Source organism: Telmatherina bonti (genome assembly GCF_933228915.1).
Source record: "Telmatherina bonti genome assembly, chromosome: 15".
NCBI lineage: Eukaryota > Metazoa > Chordata > Actinopteri > Atheriniformes > Telmatherinidae > Telmatherina > Telmatherina bonti.
In genome coordinates, this window is record NC_136613.1 from 29,745,678 (window position 1) to 29,767,524 (window position 21,847).

Below are 21,847 nucleotides of genomic sequence, written 5' to 3' on the forward strand. Positions count from 1 at the left end.
GTTTAGATGTCCGAAGCATTATAGTGTAGTATTTCTGACTGGAAATGAGCTTTATATCCAGGTGTGTGTGTGTGTGTGTGTGTGTGTGTGTGTGTGTGTGTGTGTGTGTGTGTGTGTGTGTGTGTGTAGAGAGAAAGGGTTCTGTTTCTGCCAATGTTCCCCCTCCTTTCTGGTTGGAAGGGTGCTTTTAATGTCAGGGGTGCTTACTTCAGCCCAACACGGACACCATGGCTGACGCATATTCCTACACTCTGCTCGTCGAGCTCGAAGAAAATAAAATACCAAAACTAAGGAATAAGTTGGTGAAATACTTTCAAAGTAAGAAATCTAACGGAGGGGACTGTGAAGTGGACTACCAGGATGGCAGCGGGACGGCACTGCTGCGTTTCCGCAGAGAGGAGGGTGAGTCTGGACACATAAACTACGTTAAAAGGCAAAGTTTGATCATCTTTACTTTCAGAGAACTATATTTCCAACATTTTCTATTGCAGATCAGAAAAATGTTTTAGCGAAAGGGACACACCAGATGAGTTTGGATAAAGACTTGTTGAAGATGAAAGTTCGCCTTCCCTCACAGGAAAAAGCGACAGAGGTTTGTGCAACACCTCCAAGGTCTAAAAAAATATCAGCTTATCTGAGAGACAGTGGAAATATTTTCTTTTTTTCCAGACCTGATCAGAGGTAGGCTACTTTATTAATCCGAGGTTGGGGAATTTCAGGATTACAGCAGTAGCATTAGAGAGTAATGGAGATTTTAAAAAAGAAAAGAAGTAAAAATTAAAATGGCGAGATGAAAAAAAAAATGTTATAAAGGCTTACAGACACACTTAACAGCTATCCAAGTCAAGACAGAAAAATGAGAGATTTAATGAAAATAGAAACATACACACACACATATGCATAGGCTACATACATGCATAAATATATTACTAATTTACCTTTTACAATATTCAATTCACAATAAAGGATATCTAGTTCAAAGTATGAATAATCAGACAATATGTGACTCAAGATACAAAAGCAGGAGTATGGTGATATGATGAAAAAGCATAAATGAAGCAGGAAAGTTACCAACCAGTTGAGAATATGGAGTCTCTGTCTGACAGAGAACTGTTATAAAGTGATATTAAAAGTGCTCTTTGTGACAGCAAAGCTGAATGAGTCTCCTGGAGATCAATCTCCGCTGTCTGTTCACCGTGTAATGTCAAGGATGGTCCTGGTAGTCCATGATGGCCAACAGTTTGTCTGCAGTCCTCTCACCACCTGACATTCGTGTAGTAACTGGCTGTCATTTGGTTAATAAGGACATATTATGTTAGAATAGAAAAGGCTGAGTAGTGGCATTTAAGTATCCTTAATGTTTGCATATGTCAAAGTGGGACTAATATTTCTCATTCATATACAGTTCAACACTCTTCCTTTTTCTTTTTCTTTTTCTCATCAGTGTCAGCCCTTAAACCGGGCACAGTCCTTAAACCGGGCACAGCTACACCATGAGGACATGTGAATGCAACCATGCTTCAGTAAAACACATCAGACTGCACACATTGTCCTTTTATGTCATCACAAGCACAGCCAGCTCGTCCATCATATTTGCCAGTGATTGTACTTTTCCCATTATGAAAACTGGAACTGGAGGCTTGTGTTTTCTCTCCATTGTTCTCCATTTCTTTCTCAATCTGCCTCCACCACGTGTCCTTCGTTAAATGGTTTGGTTCCATCGTACTTGTCAGAGTTGTTACACCAGCATTTTCCAGCCAGGTCCTCTTCACAACTCTTACTCGAGGTCCCATTCGTGAGCTTTTTCTGTTGCTGCTCCTAAGATGTGGAATAGCCTTCCCTATCACATCAGAGCTGCCCAATCTGTCTCTGATTTTAAATCTGTCATTAAAACCCACTTTTTTTTAGCTGGCATTTGATCATACCTGAGCTTTTCCTTTGTGTATTTTAACTTTACTTTTTCTGAAGATTTTTGGTTTTTAATTCCAGATTTTATTTTATTTTTTCATTGTGCAGTGTTTAATTTCATATAGCAGAGTATAGTTGTTTTATTGTTCAGCACTTTGGGGAACTGCTGCTGTAAAAATGTGCTATATAAATAAACTTGAACATGCATCAGCATAATATGCCTTCACTTCAGTGTGTTGATGGAAAACTTTGAGATAGTCACTCCATGGTCACTCCTTAGATGACTAAACACCTTTAATGATGTCTAAAGTAAGTTTTTCCTTTCTTATCCATTCCTTCCAGAAAACTCCATCTGACAAAGCTGATAAAGAAAACAAGAGGTGTAAGTGAAGTATGAAACAAATACATCAACAATGTGTCAGATTTCCTTGTTTGCATCCCATCAACACATTTTTTTGGCATGTTGAATGACACCTGATCATCAGTGAAATAAATGACCCCAGCACTGTGGGGCTTAAATTCTGCAGCCAGGTTGTTCAGTCAGTCCTCAATTTTCACGGTCAGTGCTCCTCACAATTTCTCAGCTACAAACACAGTTTTACTGCGCTTTAAAGACACACTGCAGAACTTTTGCGCGTTCATCTTGCATCCTACCTGACATGTTAGGTAGGTGCAGTGTGTATTCATGATAAAGTTAGACTGCTACCTTTGTTACTGTAACAAAGTTCTAGAAATAATATTTGAAACTACAACGTTAATTCAAAAATATGTTGGGAAACTGTTTAAAAATGCAAATGAAAAGCAAATGCAGTCATTTGCAGATTTCATAAGCCTATATTTTATTCCCATTAGAACAACGCTGTGGCCTCGCAGCAAGAAGGTTGCTGGTTTGAGCGATGGCTGGGGGGAGGTTCAGATGGTGGCCTTTCTGTGTGAGCTTTGCACGTTGTCCCTATGTATACATGGGTTCTCTCTGGTTAGGCTAATTGGTTATTCTAAATTGTCCCTACGAATGAGTTCTAGCGTGAATGGTTGTTTGTCTCTCTGTGTGGCCAGCTTCTCCTGACCCTGTACTGGACTACAGTAAATGAATGGGAAAATGGATGGATGGATAGAACAGTGGTACCCAAGTAGCACTGGGTGCAAATATTTTAAATGGGAAAATTTGTTTCAGGGGATTACTGCTGTCCCTGGACCTCCAAGGAGACACAGGAGGTCCTAGAGGCTAGTGTTAGCTTTGCACCTCTTTATTGAGACATGTATAAAAAATGCCACTCTGTAGGAGAGATTCATCCTTATTTTAAAAAAGGAGAAAAAGGTAGGCTATATGTCAATGATGACTTATCGAAGGAAAGGACTCAGCCAGAATGCATTTATGTAAGAAGCTAGCCAATGAAGGCATTTACAAAGCACGGTGCTGAGACAGTTTACTATTTTGTGGAAAGTATTAGCACATTTGAAATTTGTTTGCAGAAACACATTTCAAAAAAGTTGGATCTGAGGTTACCAGATGCTGGAAAAGTAAGTGGCACTAGACCAAACACGTTTTGAGCATCAAGAGTGGCAGGTTTACATGTAATGTCTATGTGGAGGCGCGTCAAGGAGGCGTCGAGCTTTGCTAAAAACCCAGATTTTTTAGCAAGGAATCGTTATGCTAAATATTGCACAGAGTAATGGGATTCTTATGCAACAGTAATTGGTGAAAATACAATAATGCCTCCAGAATGTGGGTGTTTCTTTTTCAATATGGAGCTACCAAAAGAGCAGCTCTTTGGCGGAGTTCGGTGCAACTGAAATCAGCCAAAACTGGCAACTCTGACAGGGTCAGTTAGGGATGTTACGACAGCAAAGTTTCTGCAAGCAGCCTGCAACTCTTGTTTGCGGAGAGAACTGCACCGTTGAGGATCATTAAGACTTGTTTAGATAGCATTTTCAGAAAGCCAGTGGCTGCTTCACGAGCTGCAAATCAAGAGTCATAGAGCCACACACAATGAGGAAAACTGTCGTAGGGCGTCTCAACCCCGTGTCTGGGTTCACCAGATAAATCGTAGGTGTACTCCAGGAGCTGTGAGCTGATCACTCTGATAGGTTGACGTCCCCACGTCAGGCGGCCAAAGTTCAGATTTTCCATCTCTGGCTTTTGACACGCGTTCCGTGTCAAGGTTAAAAAACTTCTTAGATTTTCGGTGCATGACGTGAGTCACGCCGCCGCTTAAAACTCTCAGAATGCGACGCAAGAAAACTTGCCGCCTCCTTGACGCGCCTCCACATAGACTTTACATGTAAACCTGCCGTTGTTGACGCTCAAAACGCGTTTGGTCTGAACACACTGTAATAAAGGAGCATCTGTTAGGATAGCTGTTACCAGATCAGTAACATGACTGGAGATTAAAGGAGCATTTATGACCTGCAGAGCCTCATAGATGTGCTGAGGTTCACCAGTCTATGACAGGCAAAAAAAAGCCTGCAGGATATAAGTTTGTACCATATCCTGCTTATAAAATATAAACAATCTTTTTAGTTTTGTTTTACATAATATAAATATTTTAAAGCTCAGTGTAGAGAATGTGTCCGTCTATTTTTTGTTCAAAGAACAAATGGTCTTCACTTAATGTATGATTTGAGCACAGGAATAAAAAGCATTCATAATTTAATTGTTTTTGTGATTTATATGAATGGAAGTCAGCAAAATCGCCCGATATGGATCACCTTTACCACCACCTGCACCCCATACCAATCAGCAACACCTTAACCTGCTTGGTCCTCCGTTGCCAGATTGCTTGTTCACCCTGTGGTAACAGTGCTCGGCCATAATTTACCAGTTATCAGTCTGCCAGGAATCCTGCCTGCCAGCCTGCCTGCTATTCACTGCTCATTATCCCTACCAGCAAAATAAACCTGATTTACACCTCACTCAATGAACATATAACAATAGTTGGAAAATTAATGATATCAAAATTAATGATATCATTAGCGACTGAACAGGGCCGGACTAGCACACAGTCAGTGCTGGAGTCATACACTCACTCAGGCCACCCCAACTCATAAACTGCATGTATCTACTCACACTTGCAAAGTATATGTTCACACACAGGCGCAAAGTAATTACTTCTGTCCCCGCTTACAGACAGCGCCCGTCTGTCTGTCTGTCCGGTGATAACTCTATCTTTCTATCTAATGGTCACTGATTTAGCTTTCACACCTCATACATAGGTTCTGATGAACACAGCCAGGCAGATTCAGTCCAGACCAACGCAAAAGTTGCTGATAATGATACAGCCGATGAAGAGCTGTCTTCCACCTCAGCTGTGATTGGGAATATTCCAGACAGCATGAACCAGGAGTTCTTGGAGATGCTGGTTCAAAATGTTTTAAAGGATCTGTCCCAGGACTTCATGTTGGAACTCATCCCTGAACTCTCTTCTGCTGTTGTGACTTTCCAAAGTGGAAAAGGTACCCATCTAAAGTGTGTGTGTGTTTCTATGAATAAGGTTAGAATAAGTTAAACTAAGACTTTTCCTTTTGAAAACAATCAAGGCTGAGATTTTACTGAAATGTTTTATATTTCTGCTGTCTCACAGAAAATACTGAGTTCATAGCAAGATGCCCAGAAAACCAGATGTTTGTACAAAAGAACTTAACAATCCGACCACTGGAAGTCACAGAACAAGTCTTAGTTGATGACATTAAACATTTTAGTGAAGATATACTCCAGCGCTACTTTGAAAAAGAGGGTGGAGAAGTGGAAGATGTCACCCTCAATGAAGCGGAGCAGACGGCTCTCATTACTTTTGAAAACCATCCAGGTATTTATTCTGTACTACATGTTGCATATTTGAACTTACATATATACTAATGAAATAAACTACAATTCACTAAGTCATTGTTTCCTTTACCACCACCTGCACCCCATACCAATCAGCAACACCTTAACCTGCTTGGTCCTCCGTTGCCAGATTGCTTGTTCACCCTGTGGTAACAGTGCTCGGCCATAATTTACCAGTTATCAGTCTGCCAGGAATCCTGCCTGCCAGCCTGCCTGCTATTCACTGCTCATTATCCCTACCAGCAAAATAAACCTGATTTACACCTCACTCAATGAACATATAACAATAGTTGGAAAATTAATGATATCAAAATTAATGATATCATTAGCGACTGAACAGGGCCGGACTAGCACACAGTCAGTGCTGGAGTCATACACTCACTCAGGCCACCCCAACTCATAAACTGCATGTATCTACTCACACTTGCAAAGTATATGTTCACACACAGGCGCAAAGTAATTACTTCTGTCCCCGCTTACAGACAGCGCCCGTCTGTCTGTCTGTCCGGTGATAACTCTATCTTTCTATCTAATGGTCACTGATTTAGCTTTCACACCTCATACATAGGTTCTGATGAACACAGCCAGGCAGATTCAGTCCAGACCAACGCAAAAGTTGCTGATAATGATACAGCCGATGAAGAGCTGTCTTCCACCTCAGCTGTGATTGGGAATATTCCAGACAGCATGAACCAGGAGTTCTTGGAGATGCTGGTTCAAAATGTTTTAAAGGATCTGTCCCAGGACTTCATGTTGGAACTCATCCCTGAACTCTCTTCTGCTGTTGTGACTTTCCAAAGTGGAAAAGGTACCCATCTAAAGTGTGTGTGTGTTTCTATGAATAAGGTTAGAATAAGTTAAACTAAGACTTTTCCTTTTGAAAACAATCAAGGCTGAGATTTTACTGAAATGTTTTATATTTCTGCTGTCTCACAGAAAATACTGAGTTCATAGCAAGATGCCCAGAAAACCAGATGTTTGTACAAAAGAACTTAACAATCCGACCACTGGAAGTCACAGAACAAGTCTTAGTTGATGACATTAAACATTTTAGTGAAGATATACTGCAGCGCTACTTTGAAAAAGAGGGTGGAGAAGTGGAAGATGTCACCCTCAATGAAGCGGAGCAGACGGCTCTCATTACTTTTGAAAACCATCCAGGTATTTATTCTGTACTACATGTTGCATATTTGAACTTACATATATACTAATGAAATAAACTACAATTCACTAAGTCATTGTTTCCTTTATTGACTTGTTGACAGTGTGACAGTTTTTTTGATCATATTCTGTTTATTTCCCCAATAGTTTTAATGCAAGTCATCAAGAAGAAGCATTACATCAAACAGGAAGAAATCAGAGTTTACCCCTTTTACAAAGCTTTGGGAGTAGCCCTTTATGGCAAAGACAAGCCTTCACCAAAACTCCCTCCTGCTTTCTCTGAACCCATTGACGGTGCTATCTGTAAGTACCTGTCGAAAAACCAAGCAGCAGTGGAGATCATTCGTAGTGACTTGACAAAACATTACTGCAACATGGACTTTGACCAGTCTGCTGTGCGCTTGAGCCCTGTATCTTCCTTACTGAAGCAAAAGGATGCCAAGACCATCGTCAAAGATTGGAAGGATACCATTAAGTCAGCCTTTGGGCAATCCATGTCCAAATTCAAATGCTTGAAGTTCAGACCAGAGTCAGAGCAGTGGGAAGAGTCGCAAGAGAAGATCAGACAGACCCTAGTGAATGAGCAACTAGTTATGGTTCCTGATAAAGCCAGTGGTGTCTTATCAGTGGTTGGCTTTGTGGAAGATGTCAACAGACTAGAGAGCCAGCTTTCTGAAGTCCTTAAGAAGATTGAGCAAAAGATGCAAAGAACCAAATTAAGCAAAACCCAACAGATCGCAGCATCACCATCCATGTTCCATGTCTTGTCTCAGGATGGTCTTCAGGACAAGATCCTGCAAGCGTGCCCAGAGCTTGAAATGTCATACGATCAAAAGAATCTTGTCATAAAATTAACTGGATTTGTGGATGAGATTATTGCAGCAAGCGGTGTCATAAATGATGCAATGTTTGCATTAAAGAGGCAGAATCTAGAAATGGATAGCTTTGTGCTTGACTTGTTGAAGGATGGACAGCAAGATGAGCTTACAGATGTTCTCCTCACTTCTAAAGGCATAAATGCAGCATTAGAAGTAAGTGCACAGAGGGTGCAGCTTGCTGCTGTTTCTGAAAAAGACTTAAATGATGCCCAAGATCATCTGGGGCAGCTGTTGTTATCCCAGTCCATCGATGTTGAGGACAGTGGTGTCCTGGATAAGCCAGAGTGGCAACAATTGGTCAGTCAGCTGGAGAATGCCAACACGGATTTGTGCATGAAAACTCGAATCCACATCTCTCCTCAACGAGTTGTGGTGTGTGGCCTCAAGGATAGAGTCATGAAAGTTAGCAGTGAACTTGATGACTTCTTAACTCAGAATGCTCACATTGAAGAGGCCATTGCCATACAGGCAAATGTCATCACTGAATACCTCAAAAGTTTCAACACATCTTGGTCGAAGCAACTGGGCGACAAAGTGGTTGTGTCTTTCAGAAAGGAAGCCATCCTGCTAAGTGGCTCTAGAGCTGTTGTGGAAGATTGCAGGACAGTAGTTGAAGACTTTGTCTCTTCTTTGTTCTTTGACACTTTAGAAGTCCCCAAACCTGGAGTGAAGAAGTTTTTCCAGGATAAAGAAAAAATGTATGTGAATTCACTGAAGACTGAAACTGGTTGCCTGGTCCAATTGGCTGATTACGTGGGTGGAAAACAAGATGACTTGGTCTTTGGATTAGTACCCAAACCCGTGTACCAAGTCCAGACATCTGATGGAGTGGAAATAGCAGTTTGCAAGGGGGATATGTGCAGTTATCCAGTCCATGCAGTTGTCAATGCTGCTTCTTCAGACTTAAAACTTGATTCAGGTCTTGCAGGAGCACTTTTAAGAGCGGCTGGCCCTCAGTTGCAAGATGAATGTGACAAAATAATCAGCTTGAGAGGAGCTCTTAAACCTGGTGACTGTGAAATAACTGGTGCTGGGGGTCAGCTTTCTTGTAAAAATGTCATCCATGCAGTTGGACCAATGTTTGATCAAGCTAAACCCAGAAAGGCTCAAGCTCAGCTGAAAAGAGCTGTTTTAAACAGCTTAGAACTTGCTGAATCCAATAACTGCATCTCTGTGGCTCTTCCTGCTATCATTAGAAGTCTAGGCTTTCCCCTCAGTCTGTGCACCACCACCATCATCCAAGCAGTGAAGGAATACTGTGATGAGAGGTGTGAAGACATCTTGAAGAAGATCCATTTGGTGGACAATGATGATAGTGTTGTTGCAGCCATGGAGGCTGCTGTTAGAAAGGAGTTTGGAAATCAGGGTGTGAGTCATTCCCAACTGGCTCCTCCTCCCAAAGCTACAAATTCTGCACTGGTGAAGCAAGATGCATCTGACCCCTGCCTGTGCCATGTCCAGACCAAGGAGGGCTTGGATATAATCCTTAAAAAGGGAAACATTGAGGCAGCCAAGGTAATTTGCATTTTTTAAGTACTTTCGTCAAATTTTAAGACTCAACTTTAACGAGACTCAACAATATAATAAATTTAAATTATTAAAAGTATTATAAGTTAAAAGTTACTATGCAGAAGAAATGTTTCAACTTGGATATAAAAGTGTCTGCATTTGGTTAAAGTTTAAGCTCCACTGGCAGTTTTTTCCACTTGCTTGCAGCAAAACAGATACATTCTGCTTCTCCATGTTTAGTCTGGACTCTGGTCTGGACTAGTTGGCCCAAGTCTTTGGATCCAAGACATCTGCTAGGTTATGTGAATATATCACAAATGTATTCTTGGCCTAAAACTTTACAATCAGTAGGGTTTTAAAATCTATCCTTTGACTGACTGGATGCCAGTGTAAAGATGTTAAAACTGGTTTGATAAACCTCTAGCAACAGCAGTCTGCATAAGCTGTATATGTTTAATGCTCTTTTTAAGGAGTTCTGTTAAAAGACCATTACAGTAATCTAGACTATTAGTGGGGTAGCAGTGGCTCAGGTGATAGAGCCGCTTGTCTTGTGGCTGTTCAAGTCCTGTCCCCGACGCTGCTGCAGCCCCAAGGAGGATTGTTCTCTGAGGCACGGTCCCAAGCCTGGATAAATGCAGAGGATTGCGTCAGTAAGGGTAACCGGCATAAAACATGCAAATTCTCTTGAGCAATGATTCGCTGTGGTGACCCCTTCAAAGGGACAAGCTGAAAGGGCACAATAACAGTAATCAGAGAAACACTGAATTACCAGGACAGCAGTCATCTGGTGACAAAGACACAAAGTTGTGTATCATCAGCATAACTTGATATTTGATGTGAAAGTTCTGTAATATTTGACCCAAAGGGAGCATGTACAAGTTGAAAAGAAGAGGTCCAAGAACTGACCCCTGGGGGACTCCTCACGTCAGAATAGCTGATGATTGTAACAAAATAATGCTGGGTGTATAAATAGGACCTGAACCAATTAAGGACCACTTTAGAAAGTCCAACCTAGTTTTCCAGCCTGTACAGCAGGATTCTGTTTACACTTCTTCCAAGTGTAAACAAAGGTATAAACAGTCTCTTTCATCTTTCTGATGAAAAAGACTGTTTCAGGTCTCTGACATCAGAAGCCTGCCTGAAATTTATGGAGACAGTTCATTTTTATTGAATGTCTGTAGTAATTTATTTTGGAGGAAGATTACGTAGACCATAAAACAAATTGAGTCTGGCAAGCTAGTGGTTCACTGACCCAACAAACTAAAGCTTGAAGCTCCTCCAAGTGTTTCTAATTTTACAGCCTATAGCTTGAGCTCTACAAACCAACCTACATGCTCTAATAACAATGGGTTACCACTGTCAATCCCCGCCTTAAAACTCAGATAAATCCACATTGGTAAAGGATAACCCTAGAGGTCATCACAGCTGTTGCAAACCTCCCAACAAATAAAACAATTTCCTTCACAGCAGCTAGCAGCATTAGCAGGGAGCAAAACAAACCTAAATGTTTTGTTAGATGGCTGCAAATGGAAACATTATTCACATTTTTTCCATCATTTTACTGTTTTTCTGCAGCATTTATTATGTTTTACGTGAAACCACCGGCAATTATTAATGTTAGCTAGCTTGTTGCCTGCTGTTGACCGGATGCTCCCGTGTCTCCCTAACATCTTTCAGGGACAGCATGACCACCTCCAAAATGTCCTCCTCCCAGCACAGTAAATCAAATGTACAGACATTGGTTATGCACGACTCACTATGCATGAAATGTTCAAAGTCTGCCTCCCGACAGCAGATAAACTCCACTATTGAGGGCAATGCAGAACAGCAGCCACATCTACACCAAGTAGTAGTGCTGCCCCATTGACAAGCACCGACTCTGCTTCTTCCTCTTCTCTCGTAGTCACTGCTTGATTTACACAGTGTGTTGGCTTGAAAGCACAAGTAGTTAAATTATGATGTTCAATAGGTCTCTCAGCTTCGTCATCCATTGTACTACTTTTCTTAATTATGTTACGACTTGTTATATGTGTGTAACGTGTCTGGTAATAGGCATAGATTTAGCTTGCAGCCAAAAGACCAACAAACCCTGTTACCTAGGCAGTGACGTCACACCAGTGTGTCAGCTTACTGACTCGGTAGCTAGGCAAAATTGCAAAAACAAATTGGTCATATCTCAGGTTTAAACCATTTTTGAAAACAGATTTTTGGCTGGATGTTTGTCATTTATATTTGATCAATTTCTGTGGCATAAATTAAATGTTTCATATCCACTTTAAGGCGCCCTTGATGCAACAGTATCCATTACATTTAAGATTTTCAAAGAGGTCTCCCCGTAGGTTTTAGTTCAGTCTTCAGGAACAATGAAGAGGCCCGTATCACAGGACCTCAGGGTCCACAAGGGCTTTTATGACACTGATTTGCATAGTCAGCTGTTGACTCCAGTGTTTCATTCAAAAAAGACCTCAAAGACATGCTTTTACACACTGATTATGAACTTTTCCATGACCAAAAAATATGCTGTGAAATTTCACATCTGACTACAGTCTCTCACTACATTTTAGACGGATGTGATAGTGAACACCATCTCAGAAGACCTCAATTTGAGTAAAGGAGCAGTTTCGAAAGCCATTCTGGATGCAGCTGGATCCAAGCTTCAGCTGCTGGTAAACAACCAGAATGCAACTGGAATACTTGGTGAGATTGTTGTCACATATGGCTGCAAGCTGAAGTGCAAACAAGTTTTTCATGTAATTGCACCTAGCTGGGACAACAGCCAAGGGTCTGCTGAAAGGGTAAAGCATCATGTCACTTGTTAGCATGTTATATGACATTATCTGAAAATATTACCATTTCTCTATTACCATTTTCTAAAAGTAATGAACTAATATCTGTCTATACTAGACTTTGGTTGTAGTATTTACTTTGTAAGAAACTTTACGACTATTTTTCATACGTTGTCTTCAAGACCTTACAAAGAATCTTCCATGATTGCCTGGGCTTGGCAGAGGACACCTGTGTTTCCTCCATGTCCTTCCCAGCAGTTGGAACTGGAAACCTGGGTTTTCCCAAAGACCTTGTGGCCTCTTTGCTGTTGGATGAAATTGTAGAGTTTAGCAACAAAAAACAACCCAGGCACCTGAAGAAGGTTGTAATTGTTCTTTACCCTGGTGATGCGCAGACTATCCAGGTAAGGAAAGTGTTTACACTCCAAGCAGCAATTTTGCAGGAAAGTGAGCTACAACAGCTTACCTCAAAATCTAATTTTTTTTTTAAAAGATGCAGCATCAAGTATGTTTTGAACAGCTGACATGGCTCTGTTGGGGTTGCTGGAGATAATTTTGGTCTAAATTCTTCACTGATTGCGATGCCACCAGGGGCACTGGAGTGTGTTGCAAATTTAAACAGAAACCACCATGGAAAAACAAGGAAAATAAAGAATTGAAACAAAAATGCAGGAAAGCAGAAAGATAATAGAGAAAAACAAAACTAACCAGTCACTGTGAGATTATATAGGAACAACCTGGAATCTACAGTAATTCAGCTAAACGGGCAAGAACACTTCACTTTTCAAACCTTTTATCTGATAATAAAAAAAATCCCAAATTCTTTTTTTAAACCATTGATCTTTTAGTAAATGCTGATTTCAATCAGTTCACCATGGCAGAATCAACTGCTTCATGCAATGACTTTGCAGTCCATTTAAGAAATAAAACTGTTGCTATTAAATTCAGCTTTTTATCTTCATGTAATGAGGATTTTAACAGATCTGAAGACGGAGGAGCGACCTTCTTGTTGAGACTGGGGCAGCAGGGGCTGGTGGAGGGGGATCAACTCCTCCACTGTCCCCAGACATGCGGCCGCAAGTCCGACCTCCATTTCCTCGACCCCCTTGGGAACAAGGGTCAGAGGAGGAGTGTCCATCTCTTGGACTCCCTCAGAGACAGGGATCTGCAACGGCAGACGGAATCTGGGCGTTGGCATGGAAGCATGCAGCGCCGGACGGGACCAGTGCTGGGACACGGCAGCATGGACCAGGGCATGGACTAGGCTGGGACGCAGGCGGCGACACTGTAGACATGTGCCGTGGAGCTGGTGGCCACAATGGAGACGTGGACCTTGGAGCTGGCAACAACACCTGTGACGTGGACCCTGGAACTGATGGCGAACCTAGAGAACCAGAGGGTTGAATCCTGACACTAGGGACAAGGAGGGGGCTAGATGAAAGGGCTGCATTGTACTCTCTGGCCTTTGCCAATAATTTATACATCCCAGACTGCTCCAGAGACCAGGAGTTAGCTATCACAACAGCCACAAAGTTTCTGGCTGCTGCCAGCTGCACATGGACGGGGTAACGATCGGCCATAAAGTCACTAATGTTTCTTGTGGCCACATGAACCACCATAAAATCGTCCATGTCCGCTGGGTCCATGGCTGGCTGACGAAGCCTCTGTCCACAGCACCCGGATGGTCCTTCATTTTGTCCTGCTGGGTCTGTAGCTGGCTGGATCATTCTGTCATAAATGGTGGTGGAGGTGTGGACACAAATGCAGGAGAAGGGAGCCAGTGATGCAGATAGGTTTTAATCATGGAATAAACAGAAGGCAGAACTTACCAGGGAAACAAACACAATGATCCAACAATTAAAAACTGAGCCGTATATATGTACACAAACAAAATGAGACATTGGTGGAATGACTTAACTAATGAGTCCAGGTGAACTAATGAAAGGGAAAGCAAAACAGGAAACTAGACATCAGGGAACTAAACAAGGAAAACTACAAACTAAAACAGGAAACCAAGAAATAAAGAAAACACAAAACATCACATCCTGACACACCCATTTCCTTAACTGCTTAGTCCAATTAGGGGTCACAAGGAAGCTTGAACCTATCCCAGCAATTATTGGGCAAGAGGCAGGGTACACCTGGACAGGTTGCAAGTTGCATGAAAAGTACTGCATAAATAATATTGATTTGCTTGTTGTGTCTTGGTATTTCATGACACTGAAGTGTTTAGTGTTGGTGGAAGTTTCACAGAGCAGTAATAAACTAATCAGAGAAAGGAAATCATAGGTTTTAAGAGGCTCACAATGCAGACATCTACAGTAGTACTACTAAGCAATGCATGCTTTGGTTTAAAATTGAATTGTTTTCACAACTGTCACATTTTGTCCTCAGGAGTTTGTGAGGCGTTTCTCCAGTTCCTCAGGTGGTTCATTGACCACATCTTCCTCAAAAAGTACAGGTGGGTGCCTTCTGTTTAATGTCTACGTTGCATTTGTGCTTGTTTCTGTAAGGATTCATAAATCTAATAAAACATAATAAACATATTCGGTAATTAAAGTAAGAAACAATTTAATGTATTTTCACACATACCCACAGTTTTTTAAGAATCACAGCTTTAATTTTCAACATGTTTTACAACCACAGTTATTGGTATTGATTATTGATTTGTGTCCTTTGTCAGCAGGCCCTTTCTTTAACGTTGTCTCCAGTTCAGGAATGTGTGAGGCCAAAATGGGAAACGTGACAGTTCAGGCCATAACAGGAGACATAACACAGGAGACTACTGACGTTATTGTCAACTCCTCAAATGAAACATTCACCCTCAAAACAGGTAAATATGCAGAGGAGAAAAATGTCTGAAATGCATTGTCTTTATTGTTCTTTTAACCATAAATACAATCAAGCCTTCCTCCAGCTTCTTAGTTATATTTATTTTCTTAAAGTAATTCTTTAAAAGGATGACTATCTGAAAAATATTTGAAAGAAAAAAGATGAATATTGAACCCACATCATCATCACCTCCAGTTTTTGTTTAGATTAATAGTTGTATTTCTTCTCTTCAGGAGTTTCTAAGGCTATTCTGGATGCGGCTGGTCAGGCTGTTGAGGCTGCATGCCAAACCCTTGGTATAAAAGCACTTCATGACTCTCTAATTCAAAGATTATCCCAACTACAGTGTAACAATATCCCCCCAACAATATCCGAAAAACAATGCCAAGAAGATAATTTATCTATAGTGCAAGTTAAAAATTGTTCAGAAGTGAAGTATAGTTTGTATACTCGTGTGTGGTACAAAGGTAATAATGCCTTCTGTCTACCCCTTTAGGTGCTGAACCCAGCTTAGGCATGATAATGACACAACCGGGAAACTTAAATTGTAAGAAGATCCTCCACCTGTTTGTAAAATCTGACCCAGTAAAAATCAACAAGGTTGTGAAGGATGTGCTCCAAGTGTGTATCGATAATAACTACACTTCTGTCTCATTTCCTGCCATTGGCACAGGTGAGACTTGCTAACAGAATCCACAAATATGAGGAACATTTGGATGGATGTATACCATAGACTGTATATAAAATATGGTCGGCGTGTCTGTGACGTCACCTGTAGGTTTCTGAAGAGCTGAATTGAAGCTCATTGGGTGGTTCCACTGTCACCATCTTCACAGTGTTAGGCATGCTGTCTGTCCTGGAAAATACAAAAATGGGCAAAAAGGTAGAGCTGAGAGGGGGGCTATGGGTGTGGGGGTGGATGATTGATATCTATCAAACTGTGACCTGCCTGTACGTAAAAACCAACAGGAGCTAACCAGCTAACAAAGGTGGGCAAGCTAAAGCTGAGGCGTTCTGTTAGCTGGCACAATTCCGCGTTTGTGCTACACTCTGTCTTCTTGCCGGTGTATACCTGTCAATCGAAATGACATGCCCCTATTCATGCCAAATTTCAAGATTAAACTACATCTAAATTACATCTTAATGACATCTAAATGGATCAATTATAAAGAAAAATTTACTCCATAGTTGTCATAATCTTACAAATGTGACCTATTAAACCTAACGTACATATTTTTAAGCTGTGGACATGTTTATTTCTGTAAAGTTGGTTCTTCTGCATTGGCTTTGCTTTAAACTGCAAAAGGTTGCCTCTTGGTTTCACCAAACACAACCATGGTCAATGATGGCGAAGAGGACTATCAGGGCTTTCTCCACAGTAAACCTTGTCCTCAAGAGGAGACAGATGCTGATGATGTCTCTGACTAAGCCATGAAATTCTGTTTTCCAATGAGTGGCAGGAGGACATTAACTAAATGAACTGCAAATTTTGCTTTTGATACCCACAACATGCGGGGAACACAACATTAAATGATAAAACTGGCCCCACTCAACCACGGTGCCAGTCTGAAACACAAAATGGTCTGTGACCTGTGTAATGAAAGTGCAGCTCTACTCCGGGTTGCATTTAGAAAGCAGGAGGCTGCCAACCACAGAGGGTTGATTCTGAATTGATTCTGAAGTTTTAACAGGTGATATTGATTCTACTTAATCACACCTATTTTTAAAAAATATGTTAGGTCAACTGTTGCAGTAAAATGTGAAATGTAAACACTAGTTTCTGCAATTATTGTTTAAGTATTTATCATTGATACAGTAAAAATGAAAGGAAATGTGATTATTTGCTTTGCAAGTTGATATTGATGTGTGCCCCTAAATTTTCTGCTTGCGCTCCTAAAATTTTAAGTTAGTGGCCACCGTGCTCCTACTAAGAAAGCTAGCCCGAAACCCTGACATGTCAAATAAATGTAGGACTACAACAGGTTGGACATCACAATATGGGTGGAATGAGCTGCTTGGTGGTGCTTGTGCTCTCAGAGCGATTTTCTAGTCTGCCCTGTGGATGATGTTTGCAATCTCACGTCTTTTATTGATGGTTTTTTTTTAGGCCAAGGTAATTTAAAGGCAAAACAGGTGGCAGATGCCATGTTGGATGCAGTGATTGATGTGTTGAACCAAAACACTTCCAGTAACCTGACAACAATCCGGATAGTCATTTTCCAGCAGCCAATGCTCCAAGACTTTTCCACTAGTATGCAGCAAAGAGAGGGCACTGACCAAAAGGATAAAGGGGGATTCTGGACAAACCTTGGCAGCAAAATCAGAAGTAAGTATGTGGAAGAAAAAGTTTTGGTTGTTTTATTTCTGTCCTTTTTGTCTTCTGTTTTTTTAAGTGAGGTTCTAATACAGGTCTTGCTATTTATTCTTTCAGATTTATTTGTTGGTGAAAGTTCTGACAAGCCACAGAAAAAGGAAGATTTTGCAATTATTCCTCCTAAAGTTGATCCTGCTTGCTTCCACATCTGCAGCGATGCACAGGCTAAAGTAGATGCAGCCAAGAAGTGGATAAATGACCTAATAGCCAATGAACAAAACAGCGTTGTCATTACAGACAACGCCATCTTAAACCTCTCTCCTGCAGACCGCCAGCGTATTTTTGACATCCAGAAGGACAATGACGTGAGCATACGGACTGAGAACAACAATGAGAAAATCTCAATTGTCATTGAAGGGCTTGGCAGGAATGTAATCAAAGCCAGCCGTGATATTGATGATATTATTAGGCAGGTGAGAGATGAGCACGAGTTCAAGAAGAAAGTGGAGCTGGCAGGTACAGTTGTGGACTGGCAGTATCGCCGCCACGGGTTTCAGTTTCAGAGTTTTGACTCGCTTACCAACTACCATCTGGAACAAGCCTTTGAACAGCTTCAGCCAGATGTAAAGATTACAGTGCAGGGTCAAGCATACACTGTGGACATGTCAAAGGGAGAAGCCACTGACAGTCAGGGAAACATCCTGCATATAAAGCGCATTGACAAACTAAAAGGTATTTTACACATGGATGGGGACTACCTCCAATTTTCTAAACCAAAAAAATTATGCTAAAACTGTTTTAATACCAGTAAACTACTATAAAATCTGCTGGTTCTGCTGCTAGATGGAAATGTTCCTGCTCACTGGGATTCCATGCCACCTACCACCACCTGTGCTGCTTTCCCAATCCCAGCTGGGACTCCAGAGTACAACTATGTTCATACCCTGTTTCAGGCCACCTGCAATCACAGTGTTACCAAGGTAACATGCTCAATCCAGAATGGTTGTTCTGGAATAATTTTGTTGTGTCAGTATGCTAATTCAATTACAAGTAAAGCTGACTGAATGAAGCACTGCTTACTCCTCCTGAGTCACCAGATGGTTGGTAGCAGAATCTCCTCAAAGCTGTCCAGAAGTCATACTCCAGTCCTCACCAAACTCCTCTCATGCCCGAGTTGTTGCCTCCGTGACCACTAAAGCTGCATTCTGCTTGGCCTGTTGATATCAGCAGCTGTATCCAAAGTCCCTCAAGCCTCAAAGGCGCAATAGGATTCTTTTTTCAGCTTGACGGCATCCTCCACTGCAAGTGTCTACCAACGAGTTCCAGGATTACCGTCACAACAGGCACCAACAACCTTATGGCCACAGTTCCAGCTGACAATAGAGGCATAGAACATAGTCCATTCGGGCTCAACATCCCTTACCTCACTCAGGACATGGTTGAAGATCTTACAGAGGTGGAAGTTGAAGCTCTCTTTTACAGGGGACTCTGCCAGATGTTCCCAGCACACCCTCACAACACTTTTAAGCCTGCCAGATCTGACCAGCATCCTCCCCTACCATTAAAGCCAACTCACTATCAGGTGGTGATCAGTTGACAGCTTTTCCCCTCTCTTCACTCAAGTGTCAAAGACATGCGGGGGCAAGTCCAATGATATGACTTCAAAGTTCATTATGGAACTGCGGCCTAGAGTATCCTGGTACCAAGTGCACATATGGATACTATGTAATTGAAAGGGCCATTCCTCTCAATTACACCCCTTCAGAGCTCAATGTCTCACTGTAAGCATTGAAGGTTCAGTCTTTTTTGAGGATACTGTTTCCGGTGCATTGAAGTGAGTCCAGCTATATCTAGCCAGAACTGCACAACTTTGCACACCAACTCAGGCTCCTTCCCCACAAGAGAAGTGACGTTCCACGTCCTTAGAGGCAGTTTCTACAGCCAAGGATTGGACCACCAGGGTCCCCATCTTCAGCTACCACCCAGCTCACACTGCACCTGACCCCTACACTCCCTACCCGCTGGGCACAGAAGGAGGGGTCCATGTAACCCTAAGCTAAAGCTGAGGCGTTCTGTTAGCTGGCACAATTCCGCGTTTGTGCTACACTCTGTCTTCTTGCCGGTGTATACCTGTCAATCGAAATGACATGCCCCACTTAGCCACGGTGCCAGTCTGAAACACAAAATTGTCTGTGACCTGTGTAATGAAAGTGCAGCTCTACTCCCGGTTGCATAGAGGAGGGGTCCATGTAACCCTTTCGGGCTGAGCTCCATGTGGTAAGCCCCGGCCACAAGACATCCGCCCTTGTGCCTTAACCCCAGATCTGGCTCCAGAGGAGGACTCTGGTGACCAACATCTGGGCTAGGGAAGCTTAAGTCCTAAGTTGGTTATCATCATAGGGGTCTTTGAGCCACACTTGGTCTGGCTCCTCCCCTAGACACCTGTTTGCCATGGGTGACTCCACCAGTGGCATAAAGCTCTCGACAACATAGCCACTAGGATATTAGGGGCACACAAACCTCTCCACCATGCTAAGGTAGCGATGTCATAAGTAAATAATAAATATACTCAATCAGAATGAGCAAAACATAGGTAAAGGTTTTGATTAAATCCACAGGATTTCAAGTAGGATTATTAAAAAGAATAAAGGATTTAAAATCAGGATTTACTAACAAAACTAACACAAGTAAACTATTTTTTCCTTTAGTTTAGTAGGGTAATAGCAGAAGGTACAAAAGAATATTTGTATTTGTTTTCACAAGTAGAAATCCCATAAGTAGAAACTGAAACTTCTTATGGAGAGGATAAAAGCTGTCCAGCAGTGTGGATTTTCTTTCCATATACAGCTGTTTGTTGTAAATGTCCTATAAAGTTTTCTTAGTGTCAGTAAATTTTCTAGCTTACTTTCACTGATTGGAAACAACAAATGAAGGAGAATTGTTTTGTACATGAATGGTGCAATAATATAAATGAGGTCCTTGGGGTTAAGTCAGTCTGGAATTTGGAGAGTTTCTTTTGACAAACAAGATGCTGCTGGCTTTTCTTGTAGATCACGGTAGTATTAAAGGCCCATGTTTCCTCGACACAGAGGACGAATACAAAAACGGATGTGGAGTTTTGTCCATCTTCTGTGTTCATTACATTTGTAATCTGGTGCATTTTCAGGGTCCTTGCGGATCCGTCAAGGCACATTTATGCTCCCTTACAAAACGTAAATGGGGATATCCGCTTTAAACGTTCCATACATTGCGGCACTCATACTTCCATGGATCTTCATCTAAGATCACAGTAAATGAAAAATATAATTAAAAATAGTACCTACTTGTCCAGCACTGTTAGAGAGTAAATGGCCACTGATTTGCAGTTGCTCTGGCATGTACTGCTTTAGTTTTTTTTAATGCGAAACAGACTAAGGCTGTATTTATCTCTGATCTTAGATTGAGAGGATCCAGAACCCTGGATTGTGGAAGAGTCTTCAGATAAAGAAGGAGGAGTTGGAGATGAGAAATGGTCATCAAAACAATGAGAAATGTCTTTTCCATGGCACCAGTGAACCAACTATCTCTACGATCAATGAACGTGGCTTCAACAGGAGTTACGCTGGAAAGAATGGTGAGACATTTGGCCTCTATTTTTTATGTTACCACAGTTTCATTGTAATGTTGTTCCTCTCCTTCAGGGGACAAATACATTTTAAATCACAGATCAGCTTAGAGACTTTCTTTGTTTTTCAATTTTCAGCTGCATGTTATGGCAAGGGCTCCTACTTTGCCGTCAACGCCAGCTACTCTGCCAGTGACACCTACTCCAAGCCCAATCAAAATGGAGACAAATTCATGTACCTCTGCCGTGTGCTGACAGGGGACTTCACTGTTGGACAGTCTGGCATGATCGCTCCACCAACCAAGGGAAGACACATCACTGAAATGTACGATAGTGTTGTGGATAACTTGAGCAATCCCTCCATGTTTGTGATCTTCAATGACATCCAGGCCTATCCAGAGTATCTGATTACATTCAAGTGATGTGGCCATTTGCTGCGATTGTAAATCTAACTGGTCTTGAAAGTATCTAACTTTTTTTTCTTAGTATTATGAAATTCCTGTATTCAGTAACTTGTCTATTTAGTCTCATATAGTTTTTAGATTTTTCAATAATTTCACCTTGAAAAAGTTTTATGATTAGTGACACTCATGTTGTGGCTTGAAAATATCTCAGTGAGAACTTTACAGTTTTTACTCATGCAAGCAGAAGGTAGTGGGTATGTTTTTTAGTTGTTTTTTTGTTTTTGCTTTTTGTTTATTTTTTGCATTAGACTGAGAGAACTGAACACAGGTTTTATTGACTGTTAGGAGGTGTCTATTGTGTTAAAAGAAATCATGTGATGGCAGAGGTTTGTGTATTTGATCACCTTAAAGATTAACTTCTGTTTCAGTTAAAAAAAAATAAAGAAAAGGCTGTGAAATAAAACTGTGTTGCCTGATTCATAAATACAATTTAATATGATGCACCTTTTGTTTTTTGTTTTGTTTTGTTTTTAGTAGAACATCATGAATGCATGAGGTTAATGATAGTGTAATAGTTTAAGTAAAATATGTGGTTACATATAAAAATTAAGCCAGTAACAAAAAT

The 21,847-nt window shown here is 41.3% G+C and overlaps 1 protein-coding gene across 5 annotated transcripts; it reads left to right on the forward strand.

The window, feature by feature from the left end:
• Nucleotides 1-185: 185 nt before the first annotated feature.
• LOC306766394 (protein mono-ADP-ribosyltransferase PARP14-like) lies at nt 186-21,679 on the forward strand. Of its 5 annotated transcripts, none has more exons than XM_079254133.1 (19): nt 186-402; nt 492-592; nt 2,251-2,290; nt 5,122-5,361; nt 5,490-5,714; nt 6,303-6,542; nt 6,671-6,895; nt 7,043-9,288; nt 11,847-12,077; nt 12,251-12,472; nt 14,463-14,529; nt 14,752-14,901; nt 15,134-15,196; nt 15,397-15,573; nt 17,008-17,226; nt 17,332-17,946; nt 18,058-18,194; nt 20,653-20,827; nt 20,957-21,679. In XM_079254133.1, the coding sequence occupies exons 1-19, from the start codon at nt 228-230 to the stop codon at nt 21,238-21,240; spliced, it is 5,832 nt and encodes a 1,943-aa protein (XP_079110259.1). In that variant the 5' UTR covers nt 186-227; the 3' UTR covers nt 21,241-21,679. The 5 variants fall into 5 exon arrangements, with proteins under 5 accessions (XP_079110259.1, XP_079110260.1, XP_079110261.1 ...); XM_079254134.1 differs by having other exon boundaries at nt 14,755-14,901; XM_079254135.1 differs by having other exon boundaries at nt 11,847-11,948.
• Nucleotides 21,680-21,847: the final 168 nt, after the last annotated feature.